The following is a 16,298-nucleotide window of genomic DNA, read 5'->3' on the forward strand; positions in this document are numbered from 1 at the left end:
GTTTTTTTTTTTCACTTTTTGTTAAAAAAAAAAAACAGAAACGGACCATAAGTGCACCAAACAGAAGATTCTGTTTTTTCGTTCCAATAGAATGAAAAAACTCCAAAAATGTTTTTTTAGAACGATACCAAACGGAGACTTAATGACAAAATATGGAGAATTTTTTTCCCATTCAAGAGACTCCTGCAAGTTGTAATCTGTAGCGTCCAAGAGATGTTAATCCAGAAACTACAGTAGTGGGTGGGAAGCCAGTTGATGTGTCTATCTAATTAAAAGTTCTGGGGCCTTGTTTCCCAAAATATTTCAGTGATCAAAAACACCTGTTCTGTTCATTAATTTCTAACCCAGTGCCTCATTTTCAATATCGTGTCCCGCGATTGATATGCATTACATGTAGTTCAACTTTATAATCCTCCTAAATTTATTCTAGAGACCCACATGTTTGAAGATCTTTCTAACTTCTATAAGATGTATTCTACTTCTGGAGTCCATCAAAGTCCTATGGCAGTTTTCACAGCTTTGATTTAGGCACAACGTACCACCCCCATGGCTCATTTGAGATGTACTGCGTAACCTGCTTCACACTCAAGTAGTTTTCAAGCCCCCTATAGAAAAACAAAGACAGGCATGACAGCGTGAGTTTGGTGAAGCAATTTCTTGTATTTCGTTATAGCCAGAGACCTAGACTCTTACCATTCACCAAGTTCCCTCCCAAAACCACTTTGTTTGATACCTCCCCATGGAGCTTGACAGAAGCAGGGCTGTGAGCAGTTCACCCACACCATCCCAGACCGAATAGCCTGTAGAGAAGCAATAAATAACACATTTTAAACTTTTCCATGATCTTCTTTTTTTTTTTTCCCCAGAGACCACGGAAAGAAAATAAGATTTTTTTTAAAGGAGACGGGACCGCGGGACTGCTCTCTTAGCACCAGGCTGTTCAACAGTCCAACCATACAGTCTAAATGCTCAGAGCTCTGAGGGAATAAACAAATATAATCAACAAATAACAATACAAAAGGCCATCACACTAATATGATGATTAAGCATTGCAACCGGCGAAGCCTGTAGTCTGTGGCCCTGTGGGTATTTGCAACTTTGATACTAAAACATCCCCGGCCCTATGTGCAAATTTTAATGCTCTTTCAACGGCGTGCACATCCAGATCCAATGATATTTGGACAGTCTGTGCATCAGAACTCAGCAGTCAATTGACCAGTAAATGTTTGTAGAGCATCAAAGAGTGTATGAATAGGATCAAAATGGCCAAATTTTGCAGATGGCCCCCAGATGTTAGTCCCAAAATGATCCAACCATGCACAATCGGAATTTGGAATACAATCAATGAAAGAAGGGCAGTAATCATCTTCAACCACCACCTGTAATATGGATGATTCATGCCCGTGGACTTAGGAATTACTTAATATATGTTTTCTGCCAGTTACTTCAACTGTGAATCTAATTATGACCTCGGATAGAGCCTACTGGAGGGCATAGATCCATGTACCCGACCCCATGTAGCTAGATTTTCCTGACTTGTTGGGCTGTACCTCTTTCCTCTTACTCTCATCTTTCTACTCTCACCCTTCTTCTCTCTTCTCTCATCTTGACATTTCTGTTGTTTGGACTTTTTTTCCTATTATGTTTTGATTGGATCCATGTAGCCAACGCCATTAAGTTGGGATTAAGGCTGAGATTGTTGTTGATGTTGTTGATAGTCAATTAATTCCAAGTAAAACTTCGAAGTTAATCATACCTTGCTCACACGCTCACACCTGTCCAGATCATTGGAAATCACAGCTGCACCCAAGCCAAATCTGCGAGAGAATTAGAAAGCATCTTAACCAAATTTTCCAACTCAATCCATGGGGTAAATATCTGAAAAGGTTTCAGCTAAACACTCCTAATAAATAGTGTACTCACTGCGTGTCATTTGCTAGTTCAATTGCTTCATCTTCACTACTAAATGTTTTAACACATAAAACAGGTCCAAAGACCTCCTCCCTCCAAATTTGCATGGATGTATCCACATCTGTTATGATGGTTGGCTGAATAAAGAAACCTTTCTTCAAATGCTGTAATCATTTGTCACATTAGTTAGTGATCCCTCGCATCAGTACTGAAGCATTACAGAATATGATCCGTAAAGGATTTTACCTGAGGTCGGCCGCCACCACACAGAACAGTAGCACCTTCGCTTTTTGCAGTCTGAATAAACTTATTTATCTTCTCATACTGAAGGAAGTGGAGAATATATTAGCTGGCTCCATTGAACATCAATGAAGAAATAAGAAGACAGTATTTCTATGTTCTTTAATAATTTACAGCATATTAAAAGCAGTCAAACCCACTAAATCGTTAAGTACTGTAATAGAGACATCAACAATCACCATTTTAACTGAGAAATTAGATACAGGACGGAGGTTATAGGAATTTTTTTCAAGGACAACAACAGAAGGAATTTTAGGAGAGTGTAAATTGGAAGGCTACATTAGCCATTTATTTGCATGACATGCACTGGAACTGATGTGCCATCTTGCTCTAGTCTGCAGACAGCTGCTGAAAGAAAATGACTTAATCTGAGGAAGTCATCTCCCACATGTGTCTGTCATAGACTCATGGCCACTTGGCCAGCAAATATGTCACGGCACCAAGGCGAGCAAAGGTGATGATCAAGCACCCTAGGAGTTGCCTCGCAACTATGATAGGCAGATGATTGGAAAATATTGTGCACTGCATTCATGACTCATATCGGAAAAATTGCTTTGTGCTTTTAGATTTAATCTGTAAGGTATGATCATATGAGTACTTGAGTATGGAACATACACAATCCAGTTCTATCCATAGCTGATTTTGCCATTATATGAATGCAATCATACCAATGGTTATAGCAGAGACACTTAGCATTTCCCTCCACATAAATGTAGTAAATACATGTACCTCATATTTTAGCTCCACAAGCCATACTTTAGAAAATTGAGTTGGACACTAATAAGCTAATGCAGTGCAGGAAAATACAAATAGAAAAATGCAACTATAGTACGGAAATTTCCACCACTTTTGATGAACAACTCACCCCCACCCTATATATAAAGAAGAAAGACTTGCAGCAATTGTTTACACAGCTTCCTTACCTGCCCCTTGCTAACAACAGGTCCAAGCCTGCAACCTTCTTCCAAGGGATCTGAGATCTTGATGTTTCTGGTCCAGTCAATGAGTTTCTCCAGAAATTTTGCTGCAATCCTTTCCTGAGACATTTGCATATAAAATTTGGTTGAAACGAGACCAAGAAAGACATCTGACAGCAAAAATTTAGAAGAAAAGAACCAAACTGGAATTGAGAAGAAGACATTTGAAAGCAAAAATCTTAGAAGAAAAGAAACAAAAAGGAATTGAAAAATCCATTGTAGGGATTGCAAAGACCTTGCCCCCTCCCCTCTTTATCAACTTATTGGAAATGCAATATTTGTGAAGTAAGGCTTCAAGTCTGAAGGCCTCGAGGAGCATTATTAATGTGATACAAACTCAGATTACTAAGTGCCTAATTCCACTGTTTAATTATTGGGCTACTACAGAGGCAGGAGATATGGAATGAACATGTACCCGCCCCACCCCCACCTCCACCCAAAAGAAAAAACAAATGCATCCCCATGTAATCCTGAAAATTGAATTAGAGATGGGTTCTTGAAAATAACAAGTGGCCATGAGCACATCAACACCCAAGGGAAATGTACTTGTGGGACAAACAACTTGACTCAACTCAGCCTTATCCCAACTAAATGGGGTCGACTAAATGAATCTTTTTTCTCTAATCAACTCAATTCAAAATTATACTTTTACTAGTCCGAAGCTACCTTTCCTCACCACTTCTCCTAGAGCCATTTAGACCTGGCTCTTTTAGCTCCTCCAAAAAATCTGAATCAAATCACCCCTCTGTAAAGGAGCATTCAAAGACCTCCACTGCACATATCGATGCCACCTCAAACAACTTTTACACAACTTATCATGTGCTGGAGCTAATCCTAAATTAGCTGTAATTAGTTTGTTTCTCATTTTATATTTTCTAATTTTACCACTCATCCATCTCAACATACTCAGTTTAGCAATATCTTGTTTGTTTATATGTATTTTTTTCACTCTCCACCATTCAGCTCCATACATCATTGCTGGTTATTTAACTATCCTATAAAATTTTCATTTGAGTTTTAAAGAAACAAGTCGATTACATAACACTCTTGACACATCCCTCCACTTTATCGACCTATTCTAATTCATTGTGTATCATCATCCTCTATATCTCCTCATTTATTTATGATTGAACCTAAGTACCCAAAATCTTCACTTTGCGATATCTCCTATTATCAATTTTCACTACCCCACTTTCAGTCTTACTGTTACTAAAAATTACTCATCATATGCTTTGATTTTGTTCTACTTATCTGAAATTCTTTTTATTCTATGTTTGATCTCCATAATTCCAGCTTCGCATTTATCTCTACTTTTGTTTTATTTACCAAAACGATATATGATGAACGCAAACAAATACAAGCTTAAAGTTGATCCTGGATGTAATCCAAACAGTAAGTACTTGTGAGACATCCAACAATATAATGTGATTCTTAAAGAGAATACGTGGCCATGAACACACCATGCCGAGGAGAAATGTACTTCTGAGATATCCAACAACCCAATAAGCATATTCCATATAAGTAAATTCTGTGAGGCCCTGTGTGCACTGATGTTTCCAAACAACTATGAATGGCATGAGATGAGGTGGTACACTTGTTAAAAGGGCAAGGTGTAAGTGTTAAGGTTTGGATATGTATAACAAATTTATGATTGAAAATTCTCACCAACCCCCACACCCCACCCCCCCCCCAAAAAAAAAAAACTGCGATTCAAGTATCTTTGGAGAGTGAACATATTTGACTGGTGAATCTCGATTTTTGGACTTCATATTCACAATGATTACTTCACTTCGTAAACATATGAGAAGATCTAACACCAACCCATTACGAGCTTTAATTTTTATACATAAAAATTTTATCATTTCTTTCATTCATATTTGAAAATCATTTCAAATGCACTAATCGTTCTTTGTATGGTACAACTCATCATCTGACAGATTCCAACTACGTTAGATTTCAATTTTTCCTACACCTAGGTAACATGCATATTCATGTAAAGAGGCTGCTACGACAGATCAAAGAGAGAGCCCATATCCCAACTATTAAGGGCCGTTTCAATTGACTACTTTCTGAGACACTAGGCTCTGTAGCTACTTTCTGAGACATTAGGTCCCTTGAAGATCCTTCAATCAGAGCTGGAGCTACATGCATTAATTAGGAAAGCATGATTCTTGCAGAGTCAAGGAGATTTTTCCTTTTCATGAAGACTGCATTCAACCACTTCCATTGTTGATGACTCACCCAAGGGTGGTTTAACAGAGATTCCTTGTATCTGGGCATGTATCTGATTGAGTAGTCCCTACTTGGGTCCCTGGGTTTTGGCCTCCATTTGTCGTGGTGGTATACTTGGGTTTTGTACTGTACTTTTCTGGTGGAGAGCCGATTAGGAGAAGGGAATGATTCTGAGATGAGTCTCAGACTTGTAGGGAAGGAAAGAAATCATACGATGGTCACACTCTCACTCAGAGCAAAACCCAATTCAAATTTTCTTTTAAATTCACTACTTCCAACGTTGGGTTATAAATCTTAAATAAACAGAACGCAAAAGAATCCTATTTGGAACATGAAACTGAAACTAAATCCTAATCCAACTTTGAAAATAAAATAGAGTTTAAATAAAACAGTAGCCTATCTCCTAGGTATCCTATCCAAATAAAATAAACTACTTCCAGCCCTTAGTGGACCAAAAACCCGGTTTGAACCAATTCTGTCTAGGTTTGGGCTTCCAAAGCCAGTCATGCTTATCCAACCACAGTCAAGTGTTACTACATCAATCAATTTCCTCATGCAATAAAATCTCTTGTTACCTATCCCCCACAGAGAGGATGGAAGACCCAAAAATGAAAAAATGAAACAAAAAAAAAAAAAAAAAAAAAAAAAAAAAAAAAAAGAGAGAAAAAAAGAAAAGAAAGAAAAGAAAAGAAAAGAAAGAACTATCAAGGGAAATGAATCCTGTTCTATCACTTTACTTTATCAAGAGGTTATCAATTCTGTTAAATCATAAATAATGACATCCTTACATGCACTATGAGACGTGATGTTGCACTGCAGATCTGCCCATTTGTCCAAAAGCAACCAAAAGTAGTCCACTCAGCAGCTGTATTGAATGACTAGGCAAAGTGTGAATATATCAATAAATTTGATTCAGTTTCTACATTGAAAGAGTTGACAGATTAGTGCAATTTGCATTTGCTTATGCAAACGAAGTTCCAATAACCTGTTCCGGGAGGAAAGATATTTCAGAAAATTAACACCATGTGACATAGAGGGCACTAACCTTTATCAAGGTTTACGTCCTCAAATACAACAATCGGACTTTTACCACCCAGTTCCATTGAAACAGGCTGGCATACAACCATAGTATCAGTTAAAATGCTTGGAATAGGTGTAACTAGTAGAAATCCAAATCCTAAGAAGACAAGTCTCCAATATACCTTGACCATTTGAGCCGCAGAAGCCATGATCCTACTTCCCGTTAAATTACTTCCAGTAAATGCAATCTGATTGATGAATATGATCAAACGATTACTACTAGCAAGACATTCATCAATAACATACCATGATATCGTGAATGAGTGAAAGCCCCTAGACTTCATGAACTTCTAATGCAAGAGATGACTGAAAAAACAACTGAACCTTGTCAACATGAGGATGAGACGCTAAAGGAGCGCCAGATTCTACGCCTAACCCAGTCACAATGTTTAGAACGCCAGCAGGTAGACCTACTTCTTTACATATATCAGCCAACTCCAAACAAGTCCTGAAAAGCACGTACGATGAGAGGTGCATAGAAAAAAAAATTACAGAAGGAACAGCCAGCCACCAGAGATGAATAAATAAGAAAGAAAGCATATATGGACTCACACAGATGCTAACTCAGATGGCTTCAGTATAGCAGTACACCCAGCAGCCAGGGCTGGAGCAACTTTCCATGTAGCCATCAAAAAAGGGTAGTTCCTTCAGCAAAATAAATAAAAAATGAAAAATGAGACAATTGATAATAATTCATCAAACATTCAGATCAGAATACATGCACACCAGACAAAAAATCTTGGATTTTATTTCTTCATGAGACATGAGGTATACAATGAAATACATAAACATCCATTCAGACACAAATGCATGTAGAGAAAACAAATAAAAATCTAACCTATCAATCCAGCTCTTTTTCTTTCTCCCCCCCCCCCTCTCTTTCTTTTTGACATCTACTTGATTTTACAATGCTTATGCTCATGAAAAGCACTTTGACCACAGTTCCCACTTGCCAGATAATTGGTCACACTTCAGATTCACTTCGGGCAAATAGTTATTCTTCCAGAATTTTTTAATGAGAGATATACCTGTAGCTCTAAGCTAATATATGCATTATTATTATTATTATTATTATTTTTTATTAATTTTTTTTAATAGATTCTTCTAAAGGCATCAGTTCAAATTGTAGTTAGATGTGTGAAGCCAACAACCATAAAATAATAGCATCAAGGTAACATTTCAAATTTCCGATAACAGAAAATGGTGAAAACATTCACCATAGAACTACCCATAACATAATACCCAGCCGCACTCTCAAACAACTTGCAATCCACACTCTAAATACAGCGCAACTGATGCAGTACCGAGGGTCTACACCAGGAGGAACAAGAGGGTCGACCCAAGTGGCTGACTGGGTCGACCAGATCTGGTCCAAGATAGCCCACGGTTGGGCTACTGATGGGGTTATATTAGTTACTTAATTAGTCATAATTTAGTTTCTATTTTTTAAGTCCTAAATTAGTTCTAATTTCAGTCCTTGTTAGTTTCTAATTTAAGTTGTTTACAATTTCCAGTTTTAGTAACTACATGTTAGTAGTTTAGAAAGTCAGTATTTAGAAGCTTTTAAGTTTCTACTTTGTAAGCAATACCCCATCATTATTATAAATAAAGAGGAGGGCACACTACAGCCCACGATTTATGTTTACAAAAAAAGACTCTTGTTTTGCTGCTGCCACTGGTTTCCATGGCTGCTCCTTGTGTTTGATCAAGGCCTAGGGACTGGTGTTTGATCCAGTCGACACTCTGCGGCGAGAAGTCCGAGTGGGTTGTTATTATTTCTGGCTTTCTTTATTGGGTTATCTTCTCCAGCAGAACAAGTAAGTACTCTGAATTTTCTGCATAAATTTTCTGGGTTCTTGAATCTCTGTTTTCCCTTTCTATCCTCCTATTCTGTTTTGGAGTTCTGGCCACCCGATGGCCTTGTGATTTTGGTCGATTAGTACCTTTCAGAATAGGACTCGATCCAATTTTGAAGCAGATCAGACCACTGGTTCAGCTCATGTGTAGTACTCTGCAGTCCTGGCCGATAATGGATTCTGCCCAGAAATTATTGTCTAATCTGTGATGCCTGTTAATGTTGATTGCTGCCTTTATTTTCCTGATGGTTTGGACCTTCTAATTAGTAATTATATTTGATTACTTGCTCCTTAATAATCTTCTATTGAAGTTCCTGAAGATATTAGGATCGATTGCTAGGTTTCAGAACCTGCTGTCCAGAATTGACTTCTGATTTGGTTTAGCTATTCCTGTGATGTTTTGATTCTGATCGTACCTTATTCAATATTCTATTTCTGTTGCTGGATGGTCTATTTGTTGGTGCAAATTCTGTTCTTGGATTTCCAGATTCTGGATTTGACAATTTCTGGTTTTTCAAGGACTGTTGACTGATTATTCTGGACTGTTGTTGCTGTCTGGTATTCGGTGGTTATTGGTTGTTCTTTGGTTTAAACTTGCCTGCAGTTTTGGGTCTAGTTTGAGCTTCAAATCTAGTCCTACATTAGCAACACTACTTAATACCAGTATCTGAGGAGGGAGTGGGGAAAGGGACCATCACTTAGCGACTCCAATAGGATTTTAGATCATACAACTAATCAAGAATGGCAGAGTAAATAGTGAACAAAATTTCAGGCAAATAATACAGTTTAAAGAGAATGGAAAAGGAACATAAGTCCTATAACAGTTCAATAAATCATTACTGACACCCATACGGCAAATGATGATGAACTTCCAAATCGATAATTATTCAACTCAATTTCCTGAAATCAGAAAATTAGAAAATAAAAATACAATGAAAAACAAGAACATCAGGAAGGAAATGGAACTCTCAAATACCAAGGGGTAATCAGCGCAACAACACCAAGAGGTTCCTTAAGAATGTGGCACTTAAATGTTTCCATAGGAAGAGAGATAGGAGCTTTTTGTTTTGCATCTAAATCTTCAGCAAGTCCTGCGTAATACTCAAAACATGCTGCAACATCATCCTGGATCACATGAATAGATAGATAAGAATGATATGCTTGATAACTAAACAACCTAAATGGCAAAGACATCACAAGCATACCATGTCCCATGCAGCTTCATCAAGTGGTTTTCCACAATCAAGAGCTTCTAGCTTAGCCAATTGAGACTTCCTCTCTAAAACCTACATGCGGTTAGAAAAATGGAAATCCTCATCACATGTAAGAGAAAAGTGAAAATAACCGAACAACTTCGCAACCCAGATTTAGAATCCACATCTTCTACCAAGAAAGAATAATTAGGGAATTCTTAGCACTGGAAACCTCTGAAGCTAATTGAGTATCCTTTGCTAATATAAGATGTGGTGCAATACTGCAATCTGAATTAAACACCATAGAAAGCAGTGTCGTTTAGGTGAAATGGAACCCCTAAAGGCCAAAACCTTGGCTTTTATAAAACTTGGACCATAAAGCAATCTAACTTTTTGTAAAGGTATTGAACGATCAGAGCATAAGCAACCAATCATAATATTTAAGATGAAATGATAATTCGATATCAGCTTTACCCATCACAATAGATTGATTCCAAAATCGTAGGATTCACGATTCACGATTCACGATTCCCAATATGATAAAAAGTTCAAATCCACCAGGACGAAGTATAAACTAAAGACAGAATAAATGGGAATAATAAATACCTTAGTAGCAATGGCACGTAAATACTTGGCGCGGTAAGCCCCCGAAGCGGAAGCCCAATCTCTTCCCTTATTCCTGGAGAAGGCCCTGCGAGCAGAATCGACGGCTAGTTCCACATCCTCGGCGGTGGCAGCAGGAATATCCCCTGAATCAGTACCCAACTCCACAAAATTATATTTCAAACTTAAATTAAACTCAAAGAGACTGTTATTTTAAATGATCAAAGAGAAGAAAGAAAATCCGGCAGAAATTGCAGAGAGGGAAGTGGAACCTATGATCTCTTCAGTGGAGGGGTTGATGATGGGAATCCGCTTCCGTTTGAGGGGCTCCCTCCATTCTCCATCGATATAGAGCTGACGAGATGGAATTGGGATCGCCATGGCTGTCTCAGATGCTGAAGGAGTGAGCTAAACCAGAGTGAAGAGTAAAGTGAGAAAGTGGAGAATTTAAAGAAGCGATCAAGTGGGTTGGCTTTTTATGAGTATTAAATATGATATGATATAAATGATGATCAAGATTGAAAGTAAATTTCTTCTGGGTTTTACAGAACTATGAGTAACAGTAACTTTAGCGGAGAACCATTACAAAATCTAACCTCCATTGCTTTGATTTTTGTTTATGACGTCAATGGCATCTGCAACAGCGGACGCACAACGCTAGTAATCTATCCGTTGTTTATGATTTCCTATAAACTCGAACCCATGTGAGTTTAGAGCTTGGTGGGGAGGTGTCAAAGCAATACGTATGTATAGAGCTCCATTTAACAATTTGCCGTGAATTGGGGGTGGTAATCCTTGACCATGGGGTCCGTTGATTGATATAACTGACTCGGCTAAGACTGTGATCCACTGGGTCTATCCATGGAGACTGGAATAGTGGATCAGGTTTTGGTACGAGAATCATTATTGTATGGTCTGATCCACATGGATCTTTGGGTGGATTCCATTTATGTGGATTGATAAGAATCATTTTCGTACCATCTTATCCACACACATGAAATCCACAAAAGAAAAAGTCATGTGGTGGTATCCATGTGTGCGGATCAAATCATACAAGAACTTGATCCACACTCTATATCCATCACTATGGTTGCAAATGTTGGCTTGCATCTATAGGCCCTGTAGACACTTACCTTATTTTGTCACAGTAGAGGGTATGTTAGGCGATGAAAAATCAAGGTATTTTCGAAATATTGTAGGATTCAATTGTTTATAATTTTAGAGGTTCCTTATGACTTTAGTAGTGTTTCAAATCCTTAGGATAACCAAAAAATTAAAATGGTTAAGAATGAATTTTGAAAAAAAATGGTAATATGACTTTATCATATAGGTGAGACCTCGCCCAACCTAAAACACTAAGCATTGTGTAAGAATAGCAAACAAATCGAGGGTTAGCCCATCCATTCCCTATTCCCGGACTCAACATTCCCTCTCTCCTTCTTGAGGGATTATTTTCTTTATCTTTCCCTGTTTATTTCCCTCACTTGTCTGCTTTGCAAGGTGATGTCTCTAAATTTACTTGATGACTAAGGGGGATGGGGAATAAATGGTTTTTGGAGCTGCCACCTAAGATATAGGGCCTATAACCTTATTAGGAAGCTCAATACAAATTAAGGAATCAAGCTCGAATGGGGGGCTTAATTTCGACTAAGGGATCAAACCTCTCAGGTTTGACTTTATATTTGGTCTACTCATCGAAGATACAAGTTTGTGTCAAGTTACAAGAGTGGGAATGTGTTAAGCGCCCACCTCGCTTGGTAAAACCGATCATTCTACTAGATGCTTGAATTTTGAATATTCTCCCCTAAAAATCATAACAACCTTAGGCCAACGTACATGCATTATGTATACTCAGATGACATCATGCTTGATATGGAAAATAAACTCACATGAATGAAATAACAACTATACACTATCACATGAAATGACGAATAAACATATATAAAAATCCATACATGAAATGATAGAAACCTATGATAGAAACACATGACATGATAGAACCTAAAAAAATAATGGATTTAATTAACTATTGTTTTATGAAACTGACAAGTGCACTAATATATGAAATGCTGAAACTAAGTTGTTTTATATAATCTAACACATGATATCAACGTAAATCCTAATTTTATGTGACCAGCACATAAAATAATGCCTAAAATGATGATTTATAGGAATGAATGAAGAGGAATATCTTAGTTCCATTAACTTTGGAAGGATATTGTCTTTTTTGACTTATGGACCTCAAGGTTTTAAAACGTGTTGTGCCATATTAAGGAGGATAGAAGTTATTAATTAGCTCAATAATCACTCTCTGGACAATGTGGGACTAAAGTTTATACACTCTCACCGATCTTCTAAACCCCCTGATACTTGTTGTATTCTTGGTGAGACACCTCACCCGATCTCCCATGCAGGTATGGTATTTGTCGTATTTTTTGAGTGTCACATACTCTCTCTCCCTCTCTAAAGTGGATTGAAAAGTCTTAAAGGCTAAGAGTACGAGATCAAAATCCTTGCAAGTGATCCCATTAAAGGGTGCAATAACCAATAAAGTTTTTCAAATAAACTAGCTGGAAAAAACAAGGGAGCATAAAGTTCTTGTTTGCCTTTATGGTGAAGGTGTGGATGTCTTCTTTGACCGTGCCGATGAGATCCAAACTTTTGACTGCATGTCAAAGCATGGACAGGGGCCTCACCTTCTCCAAATTCTACTAATTCACACTATGTTTCTACTAATTAACGCTATGTTGCTTTGATTTTATCTCAGCAAGCAGAATTAGGAGGTGATGAGTCAAAATCGGACCACCACATTAGCACGAGCGAGTCAAAGCCACTTGCCTGAGCTTTCACCTCGGCAACATCTAGGCCGAGTTCTCACTTATGCCGCAACCAGGCAGAGCTTTCGCCTCAGTCACATCCAAACAGAGCTCTAACGTCGGTCTCATCCAGGCAGAGCTCTAACCTCTGTCGCATCTAGGCCAAGCTCTAGCCTCGGACTCTCTAAGATCAAGCCACCTCGGGCTCCTAAGGGCCGAGCTCTTACCTCGGACTCCCTGATGCCGAGCTTTTACCTCAGAATCTCTAAGGTCGAGCTCCTACCTCTGTTTTCTTGATGCTGAGCTCGTACCTCGGTCTTCCTCAAGGTCAAACTCCCACTTCGGTCCCCTACGGCCGAGCTCATGCCTTCAACAATCTCCAGGGTGGCCATGAACTAGCAGAAGCCGTAACCCACTGCAACACGACCAGCAAAACATGGAAAACTAGGAACAACTAATCGTAAAATTCGCACACAGGAGTCCAACCAAACCTAAAACTCAGAATGACGCTCACTCATGAGTCCCAAACACAGGATCTTTCTTGGAATCTGGGCATATTCTCAGGATCAGGCGAGGTGGACTATTAGTCAAAGCTAGACTCTCCGCAAACAAGACCTTAGGGTCATAGCCTATAATAGCAAGGTAAGCCCCTAGAGAAGGGATCGACCACTCTTTTGACAAGAAATTTTCTTAAGTAACTGTTGTGGAGAAATTCTGACTTAGACATCGGAGAGTCCCCCCTCGGGTCAGTCCGGCTCTCTTTTGTCTGCTCTCTTGTGCAGGACTAGCGTGGAGTACCCAATCTTGCAAGGAAGATCATCCGGTCAAATTTTACCACATCAGATTGGCACCGTCTGTGGGAAGCTTGAAACAAAAAGCTTTAGAAGTTAATGCATCTGCACAGTAAACGAGTTGTGTCTCCCACTGCCCCTGAAACCAGATCTCGATGGTCTCGATGTTCATAGGCCACTGAAAATTCCCTTATGGTAGAACCAACACATCCCACACCAATAGAAGGACCAGCACCGCCTCCCACAGTGGGTGCCATAGGGGAGCAAGGACCAGCAGCAAGACCACCGGCAACAACCACTCAAGGCGACCCTGTGAGGAACTACTCTGTCTCTAAGCACGTGGAGATCGTTGAACAATTCCAGGATCTGTAAAGACAGATGCTCAAGACCAACAACCTCATGAGGGACATTCATCAGGCAATTCGGATCAACCTTTCCAGATCCACCCATAAGCCATAGAACTGCACCGGCACCTAGACGAAGTCGCATTGGCTTGACTAGTCCTCGTAAGCGCGAAAACCGACAGGAGCCATTGTAGAATTCCCTACTTGAGCCTAATGAATGCCCACGTGCAAGGAGGCCACATGGCAATAGTGTGACTCCTCCTGTGGAGCCAGGTCGACATCCAAGGCATTCTGCCTATGAGTCAAGTTTCCCTCCTATGGAGACCAGTAGTGGTCGGCCCACTCACACACTGCCACATACTAAAGACGGCACCGAACAGGCAACCTACCAGCACCTAGGGCGCGAAAACTCTCACAGGGAACCACATAGAAGCCCACCTCAGCCACACCAGCAGCGGCTGACCCCATCGATCAAGAGAGGAAAGACCTGGAGAGGCGCCTCCAATAGTTGGCAGAAAAGGTAGAGAGCCTCCAAAGGCCAACGACGAACTTGACAGTAGCTCCTACTCACAATGCCTTGTCAAATGAAATAATGGATGTGGAGCTTCCTCGAAATTTATTGTACCTACCTTCAAGACATACAACGGGACCACAGACCCATCTGATCATCTATTGTACTACAGCTCGGCCATGACAGCACACGCCAAGTCAGAGGTCACGCTCTGTAGAGCTTTCACAATATCCTTGAAAGTTACAACCAATGAAGTAAGATTTTGTAAATATATAACATTTTTATAAATGTTAAAAAAATCTTTTCATATATTTTAATTCCATTTCAATCGCCAACCCTTTGATACGAAGTAAGTCGAATCGGGTACTTCAGTTCTCACAAGAGTTGAAGGCAGAGGCTGTAGCGAAGGTGAAGAAGTTCTCTCAGAGGTTCTCTTGGGTCATCGTAAAAAAAATTCAACCTATCAGAATGGAGCAGGTGCCAAATGGGAAGCAACTTCAAGAAGTTTGCCAAAGACGGTTTCCTTTAGCCTCAGATTTTGCGCAATGCATAGGTTCTCTACCTTTCTTTCTCTTCAGTTCAGCCTGCAACACCTTCAATAATGGCATCTTCCTCAATTGTTCTTACATATTTTTTCTTTTTGTTTCAAAAGGAATGAAGGGTTCCAAGGAATTTGCGCTGGAGATGTTCGATGCTCTAAACCGATGGAGAAGGTTGAAGATCGATAAGATCAACAAAGAGGAGCTCTATCAGTTTTGGTCACAAATCACTGATGAGAGTTTTGATTCTTGCTCCAGATCTTCTTGGAATGACAGTATATTATTAAATTAAAAAAATAGCAAAAAGGAAAAAAAAAAAAAAAAAAAAAGCATAAAGTGTGCACTTGCAGCAGTTTATTGAGTTATCAAAATTACATCTGTTGTATCATACTATTTACAGTGAAATTGCAGGGCCGAGAAGAACGAAGATGGATGAATCGGAGAAGAAGTGAAGGAGGTACGTAGTCTATTTTCTCTCTCTCTCTCTCTCTCTCTCTCTCTCTACGCTTTGTCACTTTACTCCCCCAGTCCCTCGACCTGTAGTTTTAATAAGCGGAAATTCTATTATTCGAAACCCTTTCCCATTGAACTAAAATACTCATTTTTGTCTCCCAATGTTCTCAGCAATATTCCCCCATTAACAAAACCTTAAACCTTTACATAGCTTTTCACCTTCATGACAGTAGTTGGAGTAGATGAGATATCAGAGACGACATCATTGCCGCATTCCGCTGGAGCTAGAAGAGGACGACGACGAAGCATTACAGGATCTGATTTAGAGTAAGAAAAACAGAACAAAGGAGAGAAGCCATTAGAGACTTAAAATCAGTGTGATATATATTATATATATATGCCACTTTTGGAAATAAATTCCCCTGAGAAGCAGCAACAGCTCCCTTTAACAAAATTTATAAGAAAGAAAATAGATGAAGGAGCAGCAAGAAATTATTACTTTCTCATTATTCTCAAGTTATTGCTGGCACTTTACCTTGTAAATTTTGGTTTTGATTTTCTCTGTTTTTCCATCTCTGTTATGTTTCTTTAATTGCATGATTCTCTTTTTTATTCCAACGGAGCAGCAGAAAATTTACCTTGTAAATTTTGGTTTCAAATACGCTTGTGCTATTAGCCCTTACAAGAGTATT

At 39.1% G+C, this 16,298-nt stretch overlaps 1 protein-coding gene across 1 annotated transcript; it reads right to left on the reverse strand.

Moving 5' to 3' along the window:
• Nucleotides 1-307: 307 nt before the first annotated feature.
• LOC122080209 (betaine aldehyde dehydrogenase 1, chloroplastic-like) lies at nt 308-10,876 on the reverse strand. Its single transcript, XM_042647125.1, has 16 exons — nt 10,749-10,876; nt 10,425-10,560; nt 10,156-10,298; nt 9,562-9,642; nt 9,333-9,481; nt 7,053-7,145; nt 6,825-6,948; nt 6,623-6,688; nt 6,466-6,532; nt 6,209-6,285; nt 3,135-3,248; nt 2,158-2,235; nt 1,924-2,075; nt 1,757-1,817; nt 694-800; nt 308-605 (listed from the first exon to the last, which is right to left on the reverse strand). The coding sequence occupies exons 1-16, from the start codon at nt 10,752-10,754 to the stop codon at nt 512-514; spliced, it is 1,548 nt and encodes a 515-aa protein (XP_042503059.1). The 5' UTR covers nt 10,755-10,876; the 3' UTR covers nt 308-511.
• Between the last annotated feature and the right edge of the window lie 5,422 nt (nt 10,877-16,298).

This window comes from Macadamia integrifolia, chromosome 5 (genome assembly GCF_013358625.1).
Source record: "Macadamia integrifolia cultivar HAES 741 chromosome 5, SCU_Mint_v3, whole genome shotgun sequence".
NCBI lineage: Eukaryota > Viridiplantae > Streptophyta > Magnoliopsida > Proteales > Proteaceae > Macadamia > Macadamia integrifolia.

What these genes read in the sequence shown, in the direction of transcription:
- LOC122080209 (XM_042647125.1), bottom strand. An exon ending in GAACTAGCAAATGACACGCA is followed by an intron (nt 1,818 to 1,923) that starts GTGAGTACACTA and finishes ATTCTCTCGCAG; the next exon opens with ATTTGGCTTGGGTGCAGCTG. An exon ending in GGGAGGGAACTTGGTGAATG is followed by an intron (nt 606 to 693) that starts GTAAGAGTCTAG and finishes GTTTTTCTATAG; the next exon opens with GGGGCTTGAAAACTACTTGA.